This window comes from Sebastes fasciatus, chromosome 6 (genome assembly GCF_043250625.1).
Source record: "Sebastes fasciatus isolate fSebFas1 chromosome 6, fSebFas1.pri, whole genome shotgun sequence".
NCBI lineage: Eukaryota > Metazoa > Chordata > Actinopteri > Perciformes > Sebastidae > Sebastes > Sebastes fasciatus.
The window spans coordinates 4067221-4095054 of record NC_133800.1 but is presented as its reverse complement, the minus strand read 5'-3'; the positions used below and the strand labels follow the sequence as shown (position 1 = coordinate 4095054).

The window sequence follows — 27834 nt, the reverse complement described above, 5'->3', positions numbered from 1 at the left end:
TTTCCAATAATAAATATATACATACATTTGCATAAAGCAAGCATATTTACCCACTCCCATGTTGATAAGAGGATTAAATACTTGACAAATCTTCTTTTATGGTACATTTTGAACAGCTAAAAAAAGTATGATTAATCACGATTAAATATTTTAATTGACTGACAGACCTAATCTAGATACGAGACATATTTTAATGAAAGGTGTAAAGGGGGTCTATGTCACAATCAGTCAGATAAATTGTTGTTAAAATGACAACTGGAAGTCACTTTGAGGGCTAACTGGACCAACTTTAAACAAACACAGAGAGCGGTGCCAATTACACAGAACATGATCACCGTTTGTACAAGAAATGACAAATGGAAGTTGCATTGGGTTACAGTGAATTCATGATATGAGCCATTTAGCTTCAGATTACATAAACATTTTCTCACCGCGGCAGTGTCTGCTCAACATGCCGAGTTCCCGGAATCAACGATGAAAAACCCCTTTCCCGCAAAACCAGACAAAACTAAATAAATGAGTAAATTTTCGACGTAGATAGAGGCAATTGTTTGGTCACTAACTCATACCCAAGTATTCTCTGTTGTGCAACACCACATCCTTCTGTAGAAATAATCCCCCAAACAAGAGAACACATGGGGGTCACACATTAAATTGTCTTTTGGTCCTGATCAAGTCAAGATTTGTAGAAAAAAAAGGTTTTGAGTGGGTTTTCCAAAATGAATAAGTGACCCCTAGACAATTTAGACCTGCGCAGGTTGGTAATATTTCTACAGCGAGTCCGTCTTTATCAATCTGTATAGCAATGGGTCATGTTTCCAAAGGCTCAAAGCCAATTCACTACCGTACATATCCTGTATGAAAACTGGAGTACAAAAGCGGATTGTTTTTCGTGTCATAACCCAACCTAATCCGTTTGGAATAAAGCTCCTAATGCAAAACAGATATTAACAGTCAAAATAAACAGTTGCACAGATATAGTCTCTCCACTGAATGCACAGTGAGAAAACTAAGTGCTACATACATATACAGCAAAATGTGGTACAACTTCAAACAGCTGCACAAATTCAGTTAAAGGGACTGTTTGTAACTTTTTAAGCGTATAAATGTACCGGGTCGGGACACATGCGCGCTCGCATATGCGCGCTCGCGTGTTGCCGGCGTCCCCGCTCCTCTGCCCGTTTGCCTTCACTCAGACAGCGCGCGCGTTCTCGCATACTCGCATACTCGCTCCACCTCTAGACGTGAACGCGCGCTCACTCCACATTGCAGAAGAGTTAGTTTAGCTCCGAGAATATCTAGTGAATGTACAGTGGACGTTTGTGCAGAAATAAATGCTGCAGCTTCACCAGACAATCAGAGGTTTCCCGTGTCTTGTGAAGTGACGGGGCTCCGCAGAGAGAAACCTTGTCGTCTCGTTACCGACCGGGTGCCGGTGTCTTCCTGCTCACTCCGGCTGCGGGCGGAGGGAGACGAGTTTCTTGCTGCGGAGCCCCGCTGCTGAAGCCTGCGCTGAGGCAGGAGAAGCAAACGCAGTATCAGCATTGATTCATGGAGACCATCGTCTGGACAGCTAACATTACTGCCAAGCAGCTGAAATATAGAGTGATATTGTGGTTTTAGCTGACTTGTGTCGCCTCACTGTTTTGAAAGATGCTCGTTCAGGTATATTGAGAGCGAGCAAGCACGAGCCCGACGCTGACTTTCGTTGATTTCACGGCCACAGGTGTCACTGTTAAGAAGCATTTCTGAAAGTTACAAATAGTCCCTTTAATATTCAACAGGTCCCCTGTGCTCAAAAGAACTTTTTTTTTTTTTTTACAAAAACATGAAACAAAGAAATGGAGTGATGCTATTACATCCGACAGGCAGCAGCTACCACAGTACATTCATCATCCCTGTGTTTGGTCTACAGTGACATATCTGGTTGCGGGCCTGTATTTTTCAAGCAGTTCAGAATAAAAAAATCACGGCCTACCATCCTCAGAGCGACACATATTTGGTCCTTTTTTTTTCAGCAGAGGAGTACCAACATTTTAATAACTTTCTTGATCCTGTCGTGTCCTTCCATTTCCTCTCGGATTGAGCAGAGCTGCCCTTCCCTGGACTCTCTTTTTTTCCTGGGATGCAACCGCTTCATTCACAAAACGTGAAAAAGTTGTTGCTATTGACCGTTCGCTAAATCCCTCCATTGGACAGCAATTGTCCTTTAGTGGTGTGCATTGGACTGCAAAAAGAGTGACACTTTACATTTAAAAAGCATGGTAAAACTTTTGTATCGTCTTTTCAAAACCAAAAACACAAAGAATGGATTGAACTTTGTGTTTATCTGTGCTAATGTAAGCTGCAATTGTTAGCAATTTTGATTGTAAATCTGCCATTGTTCTCATTGTCTACTGCAGTGATTATCAAAGTGGGGTCTGGGGAACCCCAGGGGTCCGCACCACTCTGTCAGGGGGGTCCGCAAAATAATTTGCTATAAATTATAAAAGTGTGCTCTATTAAAAAGTCCAGATGGGGACCATTTGCGCCAATAAAACAAGCATAGTGTCTATTACTCCCACCCAGGTTAGCTTTGGGCCAATAGAAATTCTGATATGATTGTGGCACATCACGTCAATCTGTCACTTCACTCAAAACTGTTGCAGCTGCTACTTAGCTTAGCTTATTAACCAGCTAGCTAGCTGGCGAGCATGGAGAAATATCTGAGTCAGTCCACATCGTCCAGTGACGCTAAGCCCAAACTAGCTAAATTGAGAAAATATGACGACAGTTATATCGAGCGACAGAAGACTAAAATGAGTCACGTGTCTTCACGTTGCTAGCGAACGAAGCCATGAAGCCGACCAAGCTAAAGCGACATCTGATTACAAAGCACCCGGAGGGCAAAACAAAGTGGTGTTAACATGATTCAAACTGAAATGTGTTTCTGTTTATCACTATCAAACAGGTCGGAAGTATTTCGGTTGATAAGTTTTAGAATACAAATAGTTCCGATGGCATGTAAGAGTACAAATGGCAGTAAGCAGGGTCTGAAATTGTCTGGCCACCCGCCACTTTGGCAGACAGGGAAAACGCTGGTGATGGGAATACAGAACCGGTTACCGGTAGGAACGGATTCTTATATTCCTTGGTATCTCATGCCTCCGTGACTATCAATTCATCTGTGTTGAGGCTTTCCCACAGCAATTTGGATGCACGCTTAAACATGTTTCAGTTTGTTTTGGACCAGAGCCACAGCATGGTGCTACTAAACCTGAGGTGGGCACCCTATTTTTTCTCTGACAATGCTGCACCGTGAACAACAAACCTGAGTTGAAATCAGCAGTAAGAGAGTTAGTAACGTTAGCTGTTAAAAGCCGGTGGGCAGCACAGTCCTGCTTGGCTAAATAATGGAGCTACTAACGTTAACGGAGGTGCCATTGAGTTATTATTATGAGGCGTTCAAACGCTGCTCAGGAAAAATTACTATTGAGTGGAGGTAAATTACAACATTATCATGATGTGTTCAAATGTAGTCTTGTAAAATTACGTTTTTGGCGAGAAACTTGAATAAATCCAGTTGTTTGAAGGAGATGTTTTCACATCAATATAAAATAGATATTAGAGAGAATTATGACCCGTTTAACTTCCTAACACTAGCTCTAAGCAGCTTGCCAAGATTTTTTTAATCAAAGCAAATATTTAAATAATCATAATCATTTGAACTGTGTGTTTTTAATGCAACCATTATAGATGACAATAACAAAGTGCAGTACAGTACTGTGTACAGTACCCTCCCTGCCCCGAAAGATAGGGCTCCCCCGGAAGCCACGGTGTAATTCGAACACTGTAATTTACTGTGTATATAATGTTTTTTGTGTATAAAATATTAAACATTGAATGACATCAGATCTAAAAAGTGGCAGATAACATTTCTGAGTGGCAGACAAAGAAAAAAAATCGAGTCTACTGCATTTATGCAGTGTGAGAAATGAAAGCTGGACAGGCATAGCAACAGTAACTAGGGGACAGGGGTTAGCGAACGGCCAATTGATGTTAACAAGAACAACAACTCTGAATTAAGATGATCTTAGTTAAGATGATCAGTCATTTCCCCGTCACTGAATAAATATCACTGCTTCACATGCTCAATGAGGACACATGCACGTCAATGGATAACAGTATAAACATACCAGTAGTGATGGATTTGTGATCCTTGATGTTGTGGCTAAATGGACTTGGCACACTTGATGCACAGGCCACAAGAGCTGAGCAGCAGCAGCAGGGAAAATTCCTTTAAATGAAGATAAAGGAGGGATGATGATGATGACAAATAAAGGGGGATAATTATTCACCAACGGGTGAAGCTATCTCATCTAGTTTTACTTCCAACCAATTTACTGTAGTCTAGACGATCTCATTCAGTAGAAGCGTAGGAAGCTATATAATATCTCGAGTCCTCTGCTCTGAGGCAGGAGAATATTACATCCTAGTCAAACCCTTCATTGTGATTTTCTAGCGGTTATTCTGAGGTGTTTGAGAAATACAGGCCCTGGTCTGCAGAGCTTCTCCAGGTCAGAGGGAGAAGATGCCAGCCGAGCCTGTGGGCCAGGCTCCTGCCCTCCAGCAGTCCTCCACCCCTGGGTGGTCCTGCGGGCCCCCACTACTTCCCTCGCTAATCCAGGTCCAGGAACTGCTCAGCAACAATGTCCATGGCTGCAGAGGCCTTGATAGAGCTCCCTGCAGAGCCAGAGTCCACAAACATCTGGGGTATGTCGTTCCCAAAGTAGATTTTGCTGTTGGTTGAGATGGCCTTGTACTTCATTAGCTGCAGGTACTCCGGTGTCAACTTCATCTGCAAGAGGCACAACAGAATTCAAATTCCAGTCCCCATTAGTCCCGGCTATGGTGGGTGATGTGTATTTGTGTTATCTTGTTACCTTATTGGCCTCTGCAGCTTTCTGTGATGTATAGAACTCTGCATCTGCCCTGGCTCTCTCCCGGGCCAAGTAAGCGGAGTCTATGAATCAGAACAAACAAACAAACGGTCAGAGTTAACAAGCTGTAATAAAAGAAGTCCAAGCTGCTTTACTGCTCAGAAAGTAGGAGGGCTGGCGTAAATGTTGCGAGTTCCAGCTAAACAACTAGTTCCCAAGCTCAAACAGCAAACCAGTACTAAAAACAAACACGCTTGGAAATAAAGCAGTTCTGATTGTTCTTAGTTTAAGTGCTCAGCATGTTTGGTTCGTTCTTAGGAATCACACATTTTGACTTGCCCTAGCAGGAAAAGCACACGTGGTAAAACGGTGTCAATAGCTGTTTCATAAGTGGCCTTGTCAACATAAGCCCTGGAATAAGCACATCGAAAAGGCATGTAGTGATTATTCATGTTATTACATGTGAAGTGAAAAACTGAGCCTGTTTAGGATACAAACAGTGGTGGGAAGTAACTAAGTACATTTACTCAAGTACTTTATATACGGACTGTACAATTTTGAGGTACTTATACTCAGGGTCTGACATTTTTCTGCACATATTTCAGACGTATTTCCAGACTTTTATTCAGACATATCAGCCTTTTTTCTGACATATTTCAGATGTTTTCAGACTTTCATGCAGACACATATCAGCCTTTTTTTGCATGTATTTCGGCCTTTTTTGGGCCATATTCCTTATTTTTCACACTTTTTTGGGGATATTTTGCAGACATTTTTTCTACTTTTTTTGGACATTTGCCAGACGTTTTTCAGACTTTTATACAGATATATATCTGCCTTTTTTTCTGACATATTTCAGCCTTTTTCGGCCATTTTTTCGGCCATACTTTGGCATAAAATCATCAGGACAGGACACCCGCCACTTTGGCAGACAGGGAAAACGCTGGGGATGGGACTAGAGAACCGGCTCCTAGTTGTCTGAGTTCTTGGCATCTCATGCCTCCGTGTCCATCGATTCCTCTGTATTGATGCTTTCCGACAGTTACGCATGCACAATGGCGCATACGCACGCTGTGTCATGTTTCAGTTTGTTTGGGACCGGAGCCACGGCGGAGAGAAAAAAAGAACAGCGTGGTGCTAGTAAACCTGAGGGGGACGCAGTTTAGTTTTTGGTGAGAAACTTGAATAAATCCAGTTGTGTGAAGGAGATGTTTTCACAACAATATAAAATAGATATTAGAGAGAAAAATGATGACCCTTCCTAACACTAGCTCTAAACAGCTTGCCAAGATTTTTTTTAATCAAAGCAAATATTTAAATAATCATGATCATTTTAATTGTGTGTTTTTATGCAAATAACCACTACAGATGACAATAACATAATACAGTACAGTACTGTGTACAGTACCCTCCCACCCCCAAAAAATAGGGCTCACCCATAAGCCACGGTGTAATTCCAACTCTGGAATTTACCAAGCATAAAACATGTTTTTTGTGTAAAATATATTTAACATTGAATGACATCAGATCTAAAATGTTATTCCTTCATTTAGAGCAGAGATTTCAAAAGTGGCAGATAACATTTCTGATTGGCACACAAAAACAAATACTAAAGTTAATTTCAGACCCTGATTGTTCTACTTTACAATTTATCATACTTCACACTTCTACTTTTACTCCACTACATTTATCTGACAATAGTTACTTTTCAGATTAAGATTTCACATAAGAGCTTATATAATATAATAAGGGCTGTCCAAGTTAACGGGATAGTAACGCGTTATTAATGCAATTTACGATTTAAGGCGGGCTCAGTTTTAAAGCGAGAAGAGTGAGGATACTGGTATCATATGAAACTAGATAACTTAGAAAAACCTAAGGAATCCATTGGTGCCAACCAGGTCATACTAGATATGTTGTGAAATCGACGCTAAATTCTGGCAGGAAAAACTGTCATGTCAATTTTCAAAGGGGTCCCTTGACCTCTGACCTCCAGATATGTGAATGAAAATGGGTTCTATGGGTACCCACGAGTCTCCCCTTTACAGACATGCCCACTTTATGATAATCACATGCAGTTTGGGGGCAAGTCATAGTCAAGTCAGCACACTGACACACTGACAGCTGTTATTGCCTGTTGGGCTGCAGTTTGCCATGTTATGATTTGAGCATATTTGTTATGCTAAATGCAGTACCTGTGAGGGTTTCTGGACAATATCTGTCATTGTTTTGTGTTGTTAATTGATTTCCAATAATAAATATATACATATATTAGCATAAAGCAGCATATTTCCCCACTCTCATGTTGATGAAGAGTATTAAATACTTGACAAATCTCCCTTTAAGGTACATTTTGAACAGATAAAATATGTGCGATCAATCCCGATTAACTATAGACAATCGTGCGATTAATCCCGATTAAAAAATTTAATTTGACGGCCCTAAATACAATGCATTGTGAAGTTTAAACCAGTGGTTCCCAACCTTGCTGGTTTGTGACACCTTACAAAATAGTTGCACAGTGTGTGCTTGGGGCACTACCTTACTTCAAACTAATTCCTTTTTCACGTAGTGTTTACATTATTTTGTACATTCCCTCACTCTCTCCCTAGTTGGCATCAGTATTAAAGGACCAATATGTAATATATTTACTGTAATAAATCATAAAATGATCATGATGTGTCATCAGAGATTAAGGAAATATGCTACATTGACATACTGGCTTCTCCGACAACAATGCTACAGCCTGGATGTTCTCCTTTGAAATTTCCATTCTGGTCCGGAATGTCTGTTTTTTGTTTTGGATCTGTGTGATCTCGTCCACTGCCCATTTCAACACCCCGTTACCGCATATGAAACAGTTTGGCACTCAAACACAGCCTTCAGTAGCCATGGAAGCAAGTAAACCAACTGGATCAACAGAGATAACGTTAACGTTAGATTCTACCCGACCGGCCAAAAGCCTCGGCACATCTCTCTGTGGTCCGTGTGCAGCTGGTTTTCATGGCAGCGAGTATTTGAGACACACAGCCGCTGAAGTGATTCCGACTGCTGCTGCTGGCCAGAGACTAATGCGGTCGTGTCTAGAAGGTAACCTTCAAGTTAAGAAAACTTGCACTAACTGTTATCAGTCACACCGGAGAAGCGGACGGAATGAATTTGGACTGCTGTTACCCATTTTAAACGCTAGCTGTCAGTCCTACATATTGTTTCTTTAAAGGGGACATATCGTGCTCATTTCCAGGTTCATACTTGTATTTTTTAATTTTCAAAACACAGTATTTTTCTGATACTCTCTGTCTGAATATACCTGTATTCACCCTCTGTCTGAAGCGCTCCGTTTTAGCGCCCGTCTCTTTAAGCCCCCCTCCAGAAAAAGCCTGGTCTGCTCTGATTTGAAAAGGTAGTTCTCAAGCTGTGGGAGGTATAATCTAATGAGTCTGCATGTGATATAGAAAGGGGAACCAAATCTGAATGGGTTGTTGAATCACATATTTTCTGATCCAGGCAGCCCACAAAAAAACAGACAGGGCACTCCAGATACCCAAATGCACAAGCACTGAAAAAGGGAGTTTTTCATGCCCTTTACGAAACAAACAATGTGAGATAATATTTTAGTTAGAGGGGACATTTACTTTTACTTGTAATAAGAGTATTTTTACATTGTTGTACTGGTCCTTTTACTTCAGTAAACGATCCGAGTACTTTGATACAAACCTTCGATTAGAGAAATCTTTTTTTCCGTTTCCTTCTCCATGACTTTCTGTTCGAACTTGATCTCTGCCACTTGTGCCACTTTCTCAGCCTCTGTAAAACAAAGAAGCATATTTCCATGTTTCAACCCATAGTGTGTATGAGACACTTCTCCTTGATTGTTTGCTTTTTCTCTCTCTCACCTATCACAGCTTTGATCCTTTCTGTTTCTGCCTCCTTCTCCACAACCTTCTGTGTCTGTTGAGAGATCAGCAGCTTTGTCTTCTCGCTCTCCCTGCAAACATTAAAGGTCCCATTTTGTAAAAAGTGAGATTTTCATGTCTTTTATATGATAAAGCAGGTTTGAGTGATATATAAATACTGTGAAAGTATCAAAACACTCATCCATGGAGAAATACGAGAATCAGAAATGCTTGTTAACAGCGACACCTGTGGCTGTTAAGTCAACGAAAGTCAGCGTCGCGCTCGCTCTAAATATACATGAACCAGCATAGCTCGTAACAGTGAGGCGACACACGTCAGCTAAAACCACAATATCACTTTATATTTCAACTGCTTGGCAGTAATGTTAGCTGACCAGATGAAGGTCTCTCCATGAATCAATGCTGATCATAGTGTTGGCTTTTCCTGCCTCAGCCTCCCGACCGCGGCCGCAGGAAACAGGGGAGACACCGGAGTTTTGGTCGGAGACGATAACGTTTCTCTCTGCGGAGCCCCGTCACTTCACAAGACACGGGAAACCTCTGTTGGTCTGGAGGAGCTGCAGCAGTTATTTCTGCACAAACGTCCACTGTACATTCACTAGATATTCTCAGAGCTACTAACTCTTCTGCAGTGTGGAGTGTGCGCGCATGCACGTGAGAGTGGAGCGAGTGAGAACGAGCGTGGTGTGTGAGTGAAGGCAAGCAGGCAGAGGAGCAGAGACTCCGGTCCTGGAGACCAAAGCTACGGTCTCCCCCGCGTCCTCAGACAGCGGCAAACACAGTTTTGCAAGACGGGCTTCACTAGATAGAACTTTGCGGTTTTGGTGCTTCCGTGTAGTTTGTGTTGGAGTCTGAGTATGAACAGCGTAGCCACAAGCGAGCGTGTATGGGACACCGACCCGCAATGATTTATACGTGTAAGAAGTTACAAACAGTCTCTTTAAAGCATGTAAACATGGTCTAGTAGAAACCCAAAATACAAACATGAACCTGAAGATGAACATATGTCCCCTTAACACACACTTTAACATTAAAACATCCCCCCCGACCCCCCCCACCCACACACCCACACACCCACACACACATACGGTGTTTCCACTACTTTCACCGACATCTAAAACTTTAATTTTTCTGTGTGGTGACATCATTTCCAGAATAATTCCTCCCAACTTCAACATATGCAGAGGTGTCACCTGTGTGGGTGTGCAGGACCTTTAACATTTGTATTTATATTTAAGATGCATCCTTACGCCTGGGGCACACAGCCCGCTTCAGGCTCGCCTGACGGCAGCGTCACGTCGTGGCCGCGTCATGCCCACCTAGGGTGTTCACACTAGACGCGAGTTACCCGCGTCTCGGGAGCCTGTCGGCTACCTGTCAGCTACCTGTCAGCTGTGTTTTTGCTGCTGCTGACAGCCCTTTCTTTCTACATCGAGTTTGCCTTTTAATGGCCATTTAACTTCATAATAAATGTGATTTATATTTATTTAAGACAAAAAAGGGTAAGAACTGTGTGGTAATTTGTAAATATTATTAAAAACAAGCAAATAAATTCATACATAAATATTAATATATAGCCCATAGAAATCCCTCTTTTCTGTCAGTGAAGAGGGATTTATATATATTAAATATATATATAAATATATATATAATATATATATAAATATATATATAAATCCCTCTATATTAAATATATATTAAATATATATATAAATATATATATAATATATATATAAATATATATATAAATCCCTCTTCACTGACAGAAAAGAGGGATTTCTATGGGCTATATATTAATATTTATGTATGAATTTATTTGCTTGTTTTTAATAATATTTACAAATTACCACACAGTTCTTACCCTTTTTTGTCTTAAATAAATATAAATCACATTTATTATGAAGTTAAATGGCCATTAAAAGGCAAACTCTATGTAGAAAGAAAGGGCTGTCAGCAGCAGCAAAAACACAGCTGACAGGTAGCCGACAGGCTCCCGAGACGCGGGTAACTCGCGTCTAGTGTGAACACCCTAGGTGGGCATGACGCGGCCATGACGTGACGCTGCCGTCAGGCGAGCCTGAAGCGCGCCGTGTGGCCGGGCGTTAGCCTCCCGCACTCTAGCCCTGTTCCTCGGAAAAAAACGTCTAAAATAACTACCAAAAATGCATCAGGACCAGCTCCTAAACCATATATGCATACATGTGAAAGGTCAGAAGCTAAGATTTATGACTAGATTTTACGCAGACTAAACTATAATACCATGGGGATAATCACAATGGATCAGCAATAATGTTTTTATCCTTGTCTAGTATAAAATCTTAATTTCAAAAGGCAATATCACCATTAAAAGAAAAGGTCCCATGATGCAACTGAATGTATCCTACTACTCTTTGACTACAACTGTAACTATAAATTTGATGAAAACACACGAAAATATAACATTTTTGATACAATTTATAAAGATATGTTCAGGCCCTCTCCATGTTTACATGCTTATCGTTGACATATTGACTGTTTACTGGGAGTTTTACTAGATATTTCCATATAGCCATGTTACAAATAACATAAGCATCCCCAAAACATTGAAATAGTATTTAACACAGTGAAGACTGATCAATGAGCAAAGAGATCCATGCTATACGGCAGATAAATGCAGATTGCAAAGGTGGAAAAGGGCACTGTAATCCTCAGACACAGGAGGACAATGGTGTATTATTTGTTTGTGTCCGTCTCTAGTGGCTGAATCAAAGGGCGAAGGGCAAAACCTCCCCTGACACCAAACTACTCTTCCCCACCCCCCCAGGATGGCGGCCTGGCCTCCTTCACCGTCTTTCATTCTGGCTGTCTAATGTTTCATGATGATCGCTGCAGAACTGTAAGAAACTAAAATCTGCCGTTTTGGGGCGAAAATAACGCTAACATGCTTTAGTGAAATACTTTGACAAGAACACAGATTTATGTCAGTGTGACTGTAAAATGTGAAGTTTCACCGTTTCGTTTTGCCGTCCCCGTGTGTGAGCCGAGTCGAGGTGTGTTCAAGTGCGTTGGAAAGCTTGGAATTTCTAGTTATTCAACGATATCAAGCATAATATTGTAGCCTTATGAGAAAATGATCGCGGATCTTTTGATCCCAACTTAGGAAGTTTATTTCTGTACAACTTTATTGTTAAAATACTTCTAGAGGTTAGGAGCGTTATTATTATTTTAGTGTGATTGTGAGGGTCTTTAATTAAAACTCCTGGACCACCTATGGAAATCAGTGCTTCTATGGTGCATTTACAACATGGCACTCTACCCGTGACTTTAATTACTTTCAAACGGTGGACTTTGGCTGACCTGAGGGATCCGGATTTGTTTTCCTTCTCAGGCACCAAGTTGGCTACGTCGGAGCTTTCCGAAAAATCGGAGTAATCCTTTGTAATTATGACTTGGATGCTGATGTGAATGGTACATATTTATGGTATGGTCAGAAAACGCAGCATGAACCCACCAAGCACTGCACTCACAGATTTGAAATGACATGCGTGATCTGGACTGAGGCATTTCTTTGGCGATGATCAGGACTTCATATAATAAAGAGCTAGACACTGTGTTTATTACTATATGCATGTTAGCTTGTTCTTGGCAGCTCCGGTGTTTTGTGTTTAGATTTCTGCCAACATTTTTAACATCACAATGAAAAAAAAAAGAAATTAAGCAGATTTACTGAAGGTGTGCAGAAAGCAGCTTAAAAAAAAGTCCTTGAGAGCGCCCTGAGGCCTGGCAACATGCCCTGGAAATCTTTGCTTTGCATCTTCATGCCTTTGCCTCATTGGAAGCCGTCCTATTACTATGTGAACCACATTAATCGGGTTCATCTCTCGAGTGATCCTTCTAAATTAAAACAATATCACTGCTGGTTTAAAGGGAAATTGTGTTTCTTTTACAACCCTGGGCTTATTTCCATAGTCTGAATCATCTTTTCTTTAACTGATAAAGCCTGTTTACATCCGATAACGTCCGATCGTGTCACTAACGCCAACGCTCAGATTGTCTCACAGGCTGTATAAACAACACTGAGTTTAAACATGACTGTCAACTTAGAAGAAAGTGAAACCAAAAGTATGCTCATCCAAAGACTAGTTGTTTACCTATTCAAATTGCAGTAGATCAAATTTAAGTCAAGATGTAGCTCTGAGAAAATCTAATGCTGTTTTGCAGGATAAAATGGATACAGATAAGAATCTTAACGTGGGAAACCGGCAACGACTTCTGTGATTGTCTGACAGCTTGTGTTGCTGCCCGCTGAACAATCATTTACAGGAAATGATGACACTACCTCCCCAGATTACAGCAATTCAGTTGGTGAGTAATTGGTACCATAGCCCTCAGGAATGATGACAAAATTGACAAAAAAACATGTAAAGGCCAGATGATGAAATATTTTTGTGAAACAGCTGATTGGTGACGTGTGTACAAGAAGTGATTAGAGAGGAAAGCGCAACTCCAGAGCTGCTGCAGCTTATTTTTATATTCCCTCTAGTCTCAGTTCATCACTTGTGACTGTGTGAGTGTCTGATTCATCACTAACAAAGACGGTTGCTCAACAGGAAGAGAGGGAGTTTCGAAGCTCTGATGAAACAGAGTGAGTGTATGTATAGACATTTGAGTTCATTTTTAACGACAATTGGCGAGAAATTCAACAAGTGTGTAGGTAACAGAGTAGACCAGTTGACACATGCATGTTGCATCAATCAGGCTTTGTGTAGGTTTTGGGCCAGAAGCCAGACACACAAGTCTGACTTTAAATTTAACAATATCGAAATTCTGTCCTCTGACTTCTGTCACTTTCCACGGTGACCTTTACTACATCTCACTGTAAATCCTCAGTTTCCTCTCCTTATCACAGTTGATGTAACAAAGCACATGCTGTTGATTTATGAGGCCGGAGTAAGATGCTCGCAGACTGACATGAAACAGCAGAGTCTTGCAGGACTTGGCAGGGCGAGAGAGTTGGATGAACATCAGGTCCATCCACTTGGGAGGGAAAGTTACACAACACACGATTCAGGGATTCGGGGGGGGGGGGGGACATTCCTTAAAAAAAGAAAAAAACTCACATGAGCTCGTAGTTCCTGCGAATGCTCTCTGGGATGTTGGGTTTTGTGACACGGACCGCCTGTGGACCAGTGAGACAGACAAACAAAGACAGAAATAGAAACAGTCAGACCCTGAAGTAGCCAGATAAAGGCAGCGGGAGAATTTAAAGCAACACAACGATAAAGAGGTTTTCACCACCAGGGGATTATCTAAAAAAAAAAAAGGAAGGCATTTTGAGAGGAGCCCCGAGACAAAGGCAGTCCTGTTTAAAGGCCCTCTGAACTCTGTGGAGATTATTGGTTTCCCGGAAAGTACAGAAAAAACATGTTATTCCAACTGTGTCTAGAAATTTACAGGAAACACAAGGCCAGAGTATTAAAGCCCAGTGGAGCCTTTAACACCCAGGAGTGAAATGTGTGCATCTCTGTGGGTGTGGGTGTGGGGGTGTGGGGGGGGGGGGGGGGGGGGGGGGGACCACTCAGGCTCCTTTCAAAGTCAGTCATGATGTTGTCCTTTATAAAAACTCCTCGGACAAACAACGTTTTGTGTTGTTATAATAGACTCTACAGGAGAGAGGCTTTATAGAGGCTGTGAAGGTCAATACAAGGTTGAAAACTGTAAAAAGACTCAAGAACTCTGTATCCAGTTTCATTAGGTTGACATTACTATTAATATCATCAATACCCCGGTTCTGTACCGCAGTCCAGTCTGAGTTTAGATGTCTTTTAGCTGTTTTATAAGTATCATTCTGAAGAGAGACAACAAGGTGACAAAGGTAGAAACTAGGGCTGTCAATTGATTAAAATATTTTATCGTGATTAATTGCATTAATTCCAATTAAACTTATTTTTTACTTTTCAAAATGTACCTTAAAAGGGAGATTTGTCAAGTATTTAACATTCTTATCAACATGGGAGTGGGCAAATATGCTGCTTTATGCAAATGTATGTATATATTTATTACTGGAAATCAATTAACAACACAAAACAATGACAGATGTCGTCCAGAAACCCTCACAGGTACTGCATTTAACATAAAAAATATATGCTCAAATCATAACAACATTAACAGCTGTCAGTGTGTCAGTGTGCTGACTTGACTATGACTTGCCCCAAACTGCATGTGATCATCATAAAGTGGGCATGTCTGTAAAGGGGAGTCTCGTGGGTACCCGTAGAACCCATTTTCATTCACATATCTGGAGGTCAGAGGTCAAGGGCCCCCTTTGAAAATTGACATGACAGTTTTTCCTGCCAGAATTTAGCGTCGATTTCACAACATATCTAGTATGACCTGGTTGGCACCAATGGATTCCTTAGGTTTTTCTAAGTTATCTAGTTTCATATGATACCAGTATCCTCACTCTTCTCGCTTTAAAACTGAGCCCGCCTTAAATCGTAAATTGCATTAATAACGCGTTACTATCCCGTTAACTTGGACAGCCCTTATTATATTATATAAAAAAAAATATTAACATAAAAAAATATATGCTCAAATCATAACAACATTAACAGCTGTCAGTGTGTCAGTGTGCTGACTTGACTATGACTTGCCCCAAACTGCATGTGATCATCATAAAGTGGGCATGTCTGTAAAGGGGAGTCTCGTGGGTACCCGTAGAACCCATTTTCATTCACATATCTTGAGGTCAGAGGTCAAGGGACCAAAATTTTGCGCAAGTTTGGAGCGTTATTTAGCGTCCTCCACGACAAGCTAGTACGACATGGTTGGTACCGATGGATTCCTTTAAGTTTTTCTAGTTTCATATGATGCCAGTGTCTTCACTGAGCCTGCTACGACCTAAAAATTTCAAGTAGCATTAATGCCTTAAAGAAATGAGTTATTATCGCGTTATATTTGACAGCCCTAGTAGAAACGTAACCTTCTTAGTAGTTAACCTCTTCCACTCCTCGAGGACGCTGGCACCCTCAGCTGTCTTTACTGTCCATCAGAGGCTGTAGCAGGCTCAGGTTTTATAGCTAGAGGGGAAGGTACTGGTAGCACAACCACAACAAGGTCCCTTGACCTCTGACCTATGGTTCTATGGGTACCCACGAGTTTCCCATTTACACTAATTCCATACAGTTTTGGGCATAAACCATGCAGTTTTTGACTGCAGTATAAATGTCTTATTTTCGTCTATTCTAAAAATGGTTTTAATTGTATTCACCTGTGATGATGTTAGTCCCCATAGTAGCCATTTCAATGTAGTGAGATTTTTTTTTAAATTTGACCTCACTGTATAAAATGACCTGTGGTGACCTCTAGGATAATCACAGCCTCATGAAACTTTACAACCACAAACTAGAGACCTAGAGCATTCAGAGGATGGATGGCTCTCCTAGCTAGATTGACAATAAGGGGGTTTCTGAGCAGTTTACACAAGAGAAGTGCTCGCCATCCAATCGCCGAAAAATACAATTCTTGCAGAAATCTCCAAATGGCAAAAGTTTTTGACACCAAATCACAGCATGGCTTTTTCTATGATGTTCTTAATGTGGTATTTTGGAGGGATTATTGATCATTTTTTATCAATTCTTGAGAGGTAAAAAATACTTTACATTTAGCACCAAATCTGTGTAACAAATGGTATCAACCCAAAAATTGCAACTTTTGAGACTTAATAGAGCATGGGGATGACCATCATATACTTCTATGATAATGTTTTAAACACTTATACACTACATACAATTTATTTATTTTAATTAATTAATTATTTTTTATTCCTGATTTATGACTAGAACATCTTGACACACAGTGCTCAGCTGCACAGCAAATTAATCTTCCCAGCTTTCAGATGATGTACTGTACATCACTTCTATACGACATCTACTGCTGACCTGCTATCTCCCCCTAGAGACACCCTGTACCCCCCTAAAAAAGAGAGGAATGGGTCTATGTTAAAGAGGGGTGGAGTGGAAAAGGTTAAAGACACAAGTTAAACAGAAAAATGCAAGCAATACTTTGTCAGTCCACTGTATCTGGATTTGATCACAAACCGTGTCACAACAATAAATTAATAAAATAAATTAATAAAATAAGCTGCCAGAGCTGGAAGCAAAAGCCTAAAATATTGATAATAAAATGGTTGTAGATAATTTGAATTTATATGGCGGCCTTAGTTTTGATCAATAGTTGGAAGATGATGAGAAGGACACAAAATCAAAGAGCTCAATCACTTAGAGAAGTCGAGGCGGTCCTTAATGTGGTCCAGGACACATTCGCGTACGCACCGCTAAAAGAATGTGGCCCAGATCACCTCTGGATGTGGTCTGAGCGATCGCATCTCAATGTGTCCTCAATGTGTCTTGGAGTGCGTTCACACCTGAATTTAGAGCTGTCCACTTGTGATCGGATCACCCGGGACGCGTGTTAATACCAGGTCTGAAAACCACCATGAAAGAGATCGTTTAAAGCAGAAGAGGGGTTTGAAGACCCGGGGGGGGGGGCTAAACTGTGCCCAGTTTAATCTTTTGAAACATACCGATCTCAAATCCCTAAAAAAGGCTAAAGCTTTCTACATCCATCCAAAGAGAGGTGTTAAAAGTTAAGGGAGGTGTGGAACTCTTTGGAGCTAATGGGTGTCAATTACGTGGATTCCATGCTGACACGTTATTTCATCCAGTATATTCTCAAAACTTTTTATAATATCACTGCCCCATCCAGACGACTAAATCTGACTTTTGAGTGTTTCGTTAAATGAATAAGTCTTAATTTACGCATTCACACATTGGCAATATTTTCTTCTGCCAGCTGTCCTTCCTGCATTTGGCAGCCTCAGCTGTGTTACTGTTAGTCTGGATTGTGTGTTTAACTTCTTCGTATTTGTCTAATATTATAGTTTGCTCTTCCTTTGTAAAATGTGCCTCTCTGCCTGTCTGTCTGCGAGTCTGTAGACTTGTCCATGTTTGTGATTGGTCACATGCTGCAAACACCGCCCCGTTTGTGTGAACGCGCTCGTGACCAGACTGAGAAACCCTGAGTTGATTTACCGAGTTGATAACCAGTGTCGTAGGACCGTTTAGCGGGATCTCGTTTGTTAGGGTTAGTGAAGCCAGATAACGAGAAGGTACTCTGGGTATGTTGAACTTGCTTCGTAGTACAGGCCTCTGATGTCAGATGAGATGAGATGTGGCTACGAGCTCCAAAAGCAAACCTCTGAGCTTAGATGTTGTTATACATCCATGTGATGACATGAATACATCCATCCAGCATCTCTCAATGTAAGGTCACATCAATCAGTTTTGCAAAGGAATAAAAAAAAAAATGTGCATCAATTGTCAAAAAACGGTCAGGGGCTTAGTTTTGGCCCAAATGGACCCGAGACGGTCTTGATCTCAGCTGCTGGACTTGACTAACTTGTCTTGTCTTGTCTTAACTTTTGGTGGTTTTACTGTACCTGTATGATGAGTCCGGGTGCCATGTTTGTTAGGTCCTCTTGCAGTGTCAACTTCAAGTTTTCATCAATTTGGTCTGTGGGGGTAAAGCACGAGAGAGAGAGAGAGAGAGAGAGAGAGAGAGAGAGAGAGAGAGAGAGAGAGAGAGAGAGAGAGAGAGAGAGAGAGAGAGAGAGAGAGAGAGAGAGAGAGAGAGAGAGAGAGAGAGAGAGAGAGAGAGAGAGAGAGAGAGAGAGAGAGAGAGAGAGAGAGAGACACACAGAAGGCGGGTGAGCTGAACTCAGTAGAACTGGTTTAGTTTGATTAATAATTGTAGAGTATAGAGATTCTGAAAAACATTTTGGATTTTTAGTAGTTTAGTATTTTAATAGTTTACGTGTAAAGATTAACTTAGTCAGTACTTTATTTCATTTACAAAGAGATGCGTCCTCAGTGTGTGTTCCCTTTCAAAGTAGTGCTGAAGATGTTAGATGTAACAGGGACTGTGATAAATACAAATGTAGATCCCATTGTCCTGATTGCATAAACTTTTTTCCCTGAGATTTAATGCATATAATGTGTTCTTTATACTATGACAGTTTTCCTAAAATTATATTTTTTTTAAAAATCACAATATATCGCCTTGCTTGGGTGATGTGATGTAGATTTAAATTTTTGGTATTCGGATATTCTTTGTTGTTTTTGTTTTAACCCACCAAGATTAAAAATATGCATAAAACACACCAAACCAATTGGAAAATGCTTCTTATTCAATAACAAACAACAATACTCTGGAATAGCCGAATCCTTAAAAATGAATGCATTTAATTAAACCGAAAGACGTGTTGCAGCGCTATGCCGTCCATCTCAGCCGAGAAAAGTCTGGCTGAGTGCTTCCCGAGTCGTGTCGTAGAGACGAGCCAAGAGCCTTCTTCGCCGTTGCTTATGTCAGAGCGAAACGCACGCCAGGCTCGGGCCTACAGGGCAGAGAGGAAGCCTCCGCAGGCCGCATTACGCAACGGGCTCGCAGACGGGCACTGCCGGGGTCTGCAGCCTCAAAACGCCACTGTTTAGGAGGGGAGGGCTCGCAAGACGCGGAGCGCGGACAGAGGAGTGTCACATTTTTTTGTTTGAAAAAAGCATGTGTGTGGGGAAGCCTCTGACTCGGGATTTGTGCTGCTTTAATGACGTGAGTCCGTGCTGCCTACTAACAGAGGTTAAAACGGTCATGGCAGTACCGAGAGGCCAGACACACAGCCGTCCAATGTTCAAAATCAAAGTGAGCACTACAAATATTGAGCATCACATTTTCTTGTAAAAAGTCTGGTGTAATTGGGAACACCGGTCACAAGTTATTTAACCAGTGGGGAAATTTCCACACTGTGGCCACCGAAATCTAAACGAATGGAAGTAAAAACATGAGAGCATTCTGCATCAGGATCCCCATAAGTAGAGATTGATACCAATGAACGATTTTAAATTAATACAAGTTCTTTACTGGTCAGAACTGGAATACCGATACACTATCAGTATTTGAACGTGACTCACTTTAAGTCATTGTAACACAGCTAGAAGGAACTTTTAATGTGCTTACTGTAAATACCCCTCAAAATGATGATGCGTATGTACACTGTAAGTGTCTCATCATCATTACGCCACGGTTGTGTTTACCTTCTGTGGACTATGGTTAGATAGATAGTTTATAACATTCACAAGGAGTGGGCTCACTTAAGTAAAGTGCATATGCATAGCAGTTGTTGTGTGTAACAGGGCACTGCCCACATAATGAGACAAGCCATACAAATGTAGGGTGGTTTGAAGCCCTCGGCTGTAGGCCGACTACATCCTGTTTATGCACATGTACCTTTAATAAAAGCTGAGACGAGGTGTTTCCAATTAGTAGTTAGGTTACGCCCGGTCTGCAGCACTTACCAAACAAGCCGATGTAGACCTCCTGCAGCGAGTGAACGCTGCAGAACTGGTTGAGCTCATGGTGAACCTTGTTGAATATCAAAGCTTTGTCGTAGTCGGCTGTGAAGTTCCTCACTATGTCGAACACTGCAGAGAGGGAAAGAAGTGCTCAGTCAGTTCAGAGATGACAGCAAACACAGAACACACATATAGTACAGTATGTAGGGCTGGGACGATACACCTATCTCCTGAATCAATATCCGATACTTAGGTGCCAATTCAATATGTATTGCGATTCTACAAGGATTGCGATTTGATATTACGATTTACTATGTTGTTTTTTTGTTTTACTTTTTTAACACTAGACCACAGGAACAAATGTCATTCTTCACTTCTAGGGACTTTTACTTTGGAAAATATCTAAACTGGTACAGTAAAAATGTTTGATTTTCAGTATGTATGTAGTCAGAGATGTCCTGAAGTCAAATATTTCAGCCATTGTCAGGAATTATTTATACATTATTTCCAGCAGCACAAAAATCAAAGAATAAAGACATTTCTCCTCACAAATTAGTGGTATTTTCTTTTTAATTTATAAGGGAAATGTAATGTTTTATACTTCTGGTGAATATAATCTAAGCAATCTTCCATTTCCATATATGTATTTTATAAATACAGTTCCCTTTGTTAACACCTTATTTTGAAAACCGGACGTAGTCACAGGTGTAACTTAGAGAAGTCCGTCTCTAGCTATCCCATCAGCTCCGTTCTCTTTATCCATCCATGGTCAGCTCCATCGGGGCCGTTTGAATGTATTTAACATAAATGTCAGTATATGGGTGCTCTACAGTTGTAGCGTCGGCTGATTTCACCACGGAGATGAGTGACGGCTGGCTTGACCGCACGTTACTGCAATATGATAGCGTTTCCTGTCTATGACAGAGTTAGCATGCAGCTCTAGCCATGATGTCTAGCTCTGCTTTTCCTGTCAATGTGTGAAACCCAAAGTGTTTCCATCCTTTACTGGATGTGTAGTGTTTACCATGCTGGATTTAAAATGAAATGTGAGGGTGGACCTTCCGTCGTTTTCTACTTTCTCATTTCAGCTCCCTGCAGCTCGCTGCGGTTTGTTTTGTTGACGGATACGGAACGGAGATGACATCACGTTACTCAGACTACAACAATAAAAGCGGTAACTTCCTGCTACCTTTACATAGACTCAAATGAAGCAAATATATCACTTCTGGCATTAAAAAATGTATTTCAAAATCCAAAAGAAAGAAAAAAATAGTGATACAAAGAAGAATCTGTATGTGAATCTGCTGGAGCCAGCTGCAACAAAAAACAATCCAACATGCCTGTCAGTGCCAAGTTGCCTTCAGATGTGAAAAGAAATGAACAGGGAGTTACTTTGACTAGAATACTTTGTTTGATGTTTTTGGCCCGTAGAACACTGGCGAGTTTACCTGCTGTTGGAACGAGGTAGTTCACCACTTCTATACGGTCAAAGTAAATCATCACTCCTCCACTGAAAGAAAGCAAATACATAACATGAACTAACTGACAGGAGCTTTTATTCAAAACACCAGTACAAGATAAGATAAAAGGGCTTGTATTTTCAGTCTGGATGAGGCCAGCGTTGGTGTAATACTCCACCCGATGTACTGTGTGGGAGTGTGTAGGGTACAAGATGAATGCTCATTGTAATAAGTAGAGTGTAATGTAGATACCACTTAAGCCAATCAAAACAGCAGACCTACCCTGTGCCGCAGGGTACATTCTTCACCTCGTCTGTCTGCAGCGTCGTCTGCGAGACAAAAACAAAGATTCACGTTTTAATTAATTTTTCCACGTCACAAAAACGTGCTCCTGAAATCACAATAAAAACACCATAATAGACACACACTAGCAGGACTGGGAGTAAATCCATCAACACCGTATGAAATCAGAGAGTTCAATATGTTCAACTGAAGAAACCTGGATCTCAGTCGTACATACAGGACAAATGCAGTCACAGGAAGTCCTGGTCAGTATCATGGATTGCAATGCGACACCACTAAGAGCTGAATCAACATCTCTACGACACAATGTGTCGACACTAACTCAAAGTTATAACCTTCACAAACATTACAGGGCTGTTGCACTGCATTCGTACGTCTGTCCTTAAAGGTTAGTAATGGACGAGGAGATATCGATAATGACGCAGGTTTACGCACATTTCAAGACATTCAAACTTCCGCCATCCTGGATCCTCATTTGTTTTTATCTGTGGTTGAGATCAGCTATGACCTTGGTGACTGATACGGACTGGTGTCTAATTTCCTATTCAACACAATTCCATGTAGATCAGGTTCCAAAAGTCTGGTGGCCAGAATAACGTTTTAATGAAGGCTTCTTATAGGCTTCTTTCTTTGGACAGTGTTTAGAGAAACAACATCTGCAACTGGCAATCAATGTGGAACAATATTTCTTTTTGCAGCCCCAATCAGTTTGTTCATTATACATTTCTACACAGAGCTTATTACTAAGCAAGTAGACCCTCCCCAGAGTGCTCTTTCTGTCAGTTTTATGAATGGAACTCCACTATAAATATGATTTGGTAATGTCCTGCAGTCCTCCTCTTAATGGAAGGAAGTAGTGACTATTTTAAAAACAGTCCTGAGCAAAACTACCACATGTTCACTGTGTGCAGCACGTGATAGTGGGCATAAGCACTTGTGGATATTTTAAATCTTGAATTTGCAACTGCTAGAATGCATTGGGGCTAACATGCCCAATATTAAATTCATACATCACACTATGTAGAGGGGTTTGGACATATTTATGTCTATACTTATCTTTTCCTTTCAGAGTTTCACTTACACACCCACATTAAACAACAAAACATCCACCCCTCCGAAACTAGTGAACCAGTCTAACAACAAGAGTAAGGATATTTGCATATTACTATCAAACAGGAAAGTAACAGATGAAGCATACACTTCCTAATATGCGTATATGTATATATACACCATAACATACATATACTGTATATATTTACAGTATTATGGCTGTCAAAGTTAACGTGATGACGCGTCGTTTTAACGAACTTGGGATTTTCAGCTTGTAGCGGGCTCAGTTTTAAAGCTAGAGTGAAGATACTGGTATCATATAAAACTAGAAAACCTAAGGAATCCACTGATACTAACCAGACTAGCTTGTCATGAAGGAGGCTAAATATCGCTCCAAACGTAAACTAAATTTAGGGAGGAAAAACTGGCATGGCCATTTTCAAAGGGGTCCCTTGACCTCTGACCTCCAGATATGTGAATGTAAATGGGTTCTATGGGTACCCACGAGTCTCCCCTTTACAGACATGCCCACTTTATGATAATCACATGCAGTTTGGGGCAAGTCATAGTCAAGTCAGCACACTGACACACTGACAGCTGTTGTTGCCTGTTGGGCTGCAGTTTGCCATGTTATGATTTGAGCATATTTTGTATGCTTAATGCAGTACCTGTGAGGGTTTCTGAACAATATCTGTCATTGTTTTGTTTTTGACAGCCCTAATCTGGAATAATATTCATTTCTTTTTGCAACCCCAGTTTGTTCACTATACATTCATGCACAGAGCTTATTACTCAGCAAGTCGACTATTTCTAATGAAGGACAGAGCCTCCCCCAGAGTGCTCTTTCTGACAGTTTTGAAGAACTGCTTGCAGGTAGTTTGTCAAGTAGCAAACAACAACAGTGCGGTGCCGGTGGAGAGTGTAATGGCAAGATTTCACGGTGGATAATCCAACATATAGAACGGCGATATGTACAGTATGTAAGGCTTCGGTTTCGAGGGGTGACGGAACCCTAAGAGGGTGTGTGAATATTGCACTCTACACAGGCTGTCCGCTGAGGAGACAGCTAAGAGAATATTTATTCCTAGCTTTATTTATTTATGTTCTTTGTAACTGACAAACTGAATAATAAAATAAAGATCTACTGCATTCATTCTCTGGATGTATTTGTTCATGCTTTACAAAGGGTTTAACCTGAGCCAGGCCATGCAACAAAGATAGTAATCGTATCATAAACATACATGGTCAGGAGTAAACAGCTGTTAAATAATAAAAACAATGACGATGTTTTTTTATCACGCGATACCAATTCCGATACATTAGCATGCGTTATCGGCCGATACCGCATGTTCAGGTATCAGAATCGGTATCGGGAAGGAAAAAAATTGTATCGAAAATATCTAAATAATATATATATACTGTATATACACACATATACATACATCCTCATGTGTCTACATACAGTACATACATTCTATGATTTTAGGCTATAAAAAAAAAATGACTTCACTTGACTCACCTGAACTGGTTTGTAGGTGGTGATGAATGGAAGCATAAGATGGAAACCAGGGCCGCTGGTGGTGGTCAGGAGAGCCCCTCCCCTGTGGTACACACACACACACACACACACACACACACACACACACACGCACGCACGCACACACACACACACACACACAGAGACACACAGTTGATAGTTATATCTTAGAATTAAACTCCTGGGGGAATTTTAGCTTCTATCTATTAAAGACTCGGGCCTTTGCCAAAATCTGTCAAATCTTCGCCTGAGCCTTTATTTAGGAGAGAAGAGGAGCAGTTATGGTATTTTAGACAACGTTAGCAGTCAGGACTCAGGGGCTTTCATTGTCCTTTATGCTACTGCTGACGGCATGTACAGATATTCCTTCCTTTCTGCCCACATACTCGGGGTTAAAGATAAATTTATTTTCCCAGAGGAACTTCTTGATAAAGAATCAGTCTTTATTCTTGGATGTCGCCATTATGACTCACAAGAGACCACAGTCTTAATGGCACCTTATCATTTGTTTAAAGCATTCCACTGAAAGGCGATAGCTGATCGTATCTTGTTTGTTATGAAAACTCTGATATTTATTACATGTCTGTGCAAGTAATAAGACCTTAAATACTCTACCCTAAGAAGACACAGAACCACCGCTGGCTTTTTTGGCAATGTTAATGCTCAGGTATTTATGGTAGTCGCTGTTTAACAGTTAAGTTGCTCATGGCGAACACCTTTGAAGCAGATGCTAACCCTTTTTTATAGACTCAGTTTCACAACAGAGCACTTTAACACTAATGTTTCAGGCATAAAATAAAAAAACAACATGTGCTGCAGTCTCACCTGTAGTAAACTCCAGTGTGTCCCTCGTCAATCTTGTGCACGGAGGCTAAGAGCGCTGCTCCACCGAGGGCAGCGATTATTGAGAATATGGCACCCCACTGTGCCATCCTGGCAAGCAGACAAAGAAGACAGCATGGGAAAATGAGCAGATGGGAACAGAGTTTCTCGTTTGGTGTTTACACAAAGTCCTGCCTTAATTGCAATCAAATGCTCCCAACTACAAGTACTAATAGATTCTTTCTATCTACCCAGTCAGCGGCTTGTCTCGTACTGTAGTAACACATTGGAATTGGCTTCCTGCTCCCTGGGTTATCTCCTCTCAGCTCAGGCTTAGCCAGGCATCGGCTGGTACTCAGTGACCTTGTCACACTTTAAGAGGATTGAGGCTAAAGTGCGAAAACATTGTAACCTCTCTTCACACATGAGATGAATCTGCCAGTACCATCTTCAACAGTATCAACATTCACACATGTATGATAACGTTTACTTGAGGTAGTTTAAGCCGATGAGCGGGATGAGGTGCTGTCTTAGTTAAGGATTTGCAGAGATACAATCTGGTGCCCCTGCTGGTTCAACACTGGACCTGTCTCAGAATCACACTGTTTATACAACAATGTTTATAAGATAGTTGTATGTTAGATCCAATTAAATATACTGTAACATCTTCTTCACTGATGGTTAAAACTATAGGCCAGCACAAAAATCACAATTACTGACATAAACTAACATGTTCTGAACAGACATATTACAAACACCAACAAAAAGCAATATTTGCATTTTGGAACATAAAGCAGCCAACTTAAGCAGCAGTGGGCAGAATTCAGGTAAATATGATTTAAAAAACGTTATTTTTTATAAAATATATCGTGACAGTAGTGCATGACAGGTAATCTGAAAAAAAAACATGTGCATCCGTGTCCTCCGGTGCTCCTTATGGCATCTGAACGATTTCACAGAGAGAGTTTGTGACCCTGCAGCCATGTTGAGATCAGTTGAGGAAATACTAATCACCGCCCATCAGCCGCGTCACAAACTTTCTCATTTTAAAGCTAAACAGTACACTACAAGATGTTTCTGAAAACATTTTACGCAAGACATAGGCATTACAGTAACAGAATATTGATTCATATTTGATCAGCGCTGCCTAGTTTGACTGTTTAATAGGAGTTTGCAAGTGATTGACAGCTGCCTCTGTTGAATGAACAGCCAATGAACAGGTCTCTGAAATGACCTGTGATTGGTTAAAGTCTCCCGTCACAGGCTAGATTTTCAAAAGCCTGAAAACAGAGCCATGAGGAGGAGCAGAAGTCTAGTTTTCGCTTTCCTTCTTTGTAACACACTGGTCTGCAACTATTTGTTTTGATGCTGGTCTGCTGGGAAGTGATTCTAAATTTGAATGGAAACAAACAAAGATACAATTAAGTGAAATTTTAACTTATAATCAACTTACTTGCAACAATAAATGTATGCCCTGACAATAACACGTTAGATAATGTGCAGCATGTATAGCTCTACTGACATCCTGAATAGACAGAAGGGAAAGAAGTGAACACTCAAATGTGGAAACGATATCGTGTTGAATTAGAACAGTGTTTAAAATCTGGTATAAATAGAAAGCTTCATATGGCAGTTTCAGAATAAAACTAAATCATCGACCAACAGAACCGGTCAGAATGAAATCTCATGTTTTCGTAAAGTGACGGACTCAGTTTCCTGTGCTTCACGGAAACGACCGCAGCCTATTGCAGGTCAAAGTTCAACATTAACACATCATCAAAACACATATCATGTTGGGTACAGACGTACATACACACGTATGCCGAATGACAGGGGTGAATCTGAAGATCTGTATACAGTCGTTAAGTAATCAAGTTATGACCGATATGTATGATTTATTAAACAGACAACTTTAAATAGCCATATATGTGAACCTAGTTTGGTTTCGATGGCTCCTGAGCTAACGTTAGCTATGATAGCATAATGTATATTATTGCTGCCTAAGTAAGACCAGTCTTCTCCAACAGCGGACCCGTTTACCGACACTATCAGTCCCCTGATGTCACACCGTAACGATAGCAACACTTCACTGTTCCCGTCAGAGCAGCAGACAGCGACTCATATTGACTCACCTCTGCTAACGCTGCAAGTTAGCCAAACAATACCAGCACCGTTTATCTCCCTTTGCCGTGCAACCGTCACATTAAACGAGACGGGCGATAGCAGAGCGCTTGTTTACATAGACGGTGGCACAATGTCCTTGTTGCTCTGAAGGTCTTACCTGTAGATTAACCCGTGAAGACTCTGAAGACTCTGTAGCAACAGATCACAAGCAGGCAGCACAAGGCACCTGCTACTTCCGCTTCTGCGTATTCTTCTTCGGTGGTAGACTTCAGTTTGGCTTTTTGGCGTCCACTTGTCGCATTAGCGCCCCTCGTGGGC

General features: G+C 41.0%; 1 protein-coding gene across 2 annotated transcripts; it reads right to left on the bottom strand.

Moving 5' to 3' along the window:
- Nucleotides 1-266: 266 nt before the first annotated feature.
- erlin2 (ER lipid raft associated 2) lies at nt 267-27834 on the bottom strand. 2 transcript variants are annotated; one of them, XM_074637226.1, is made up of 12 exons: nt 27674-27833; nt 25396-25503; nt 24553-24634; nt 21963-22009; nt 21669-21730; nt 20224-20349; nt 18315-18388; nt 13936-13994; nt 8816-8907; nt 8637-8726; nt 4923-5002; nt 267-4837 (listed from the first exon to the last, which is right to left on the bottom strand). In XM_074637226.1, the coding sequence occupies exons 2-12, from the start codon at nt 25500-25502 to the stop codon at nt 4658-4660; spliced, it is 999 nt and encodes a 332-aa protein (XP_074493327.1). In that variant the 5' UTR covers nt 25503; nt 27674-27833; the 3' UTR covers nt 267-4657. The 2 variants fall into 2 exon arrangements, with proteins under 2 accessions (XP_074493327.1, XP_074493328.1); XM_074637227.1 differs by lacking the exons at nt 267-4837; nt 4923-5002; nt 8637-8726; nt 8816-8907 and adding an exon at nt 10709-13852 and having other exon boundaries at nt 27674-27834.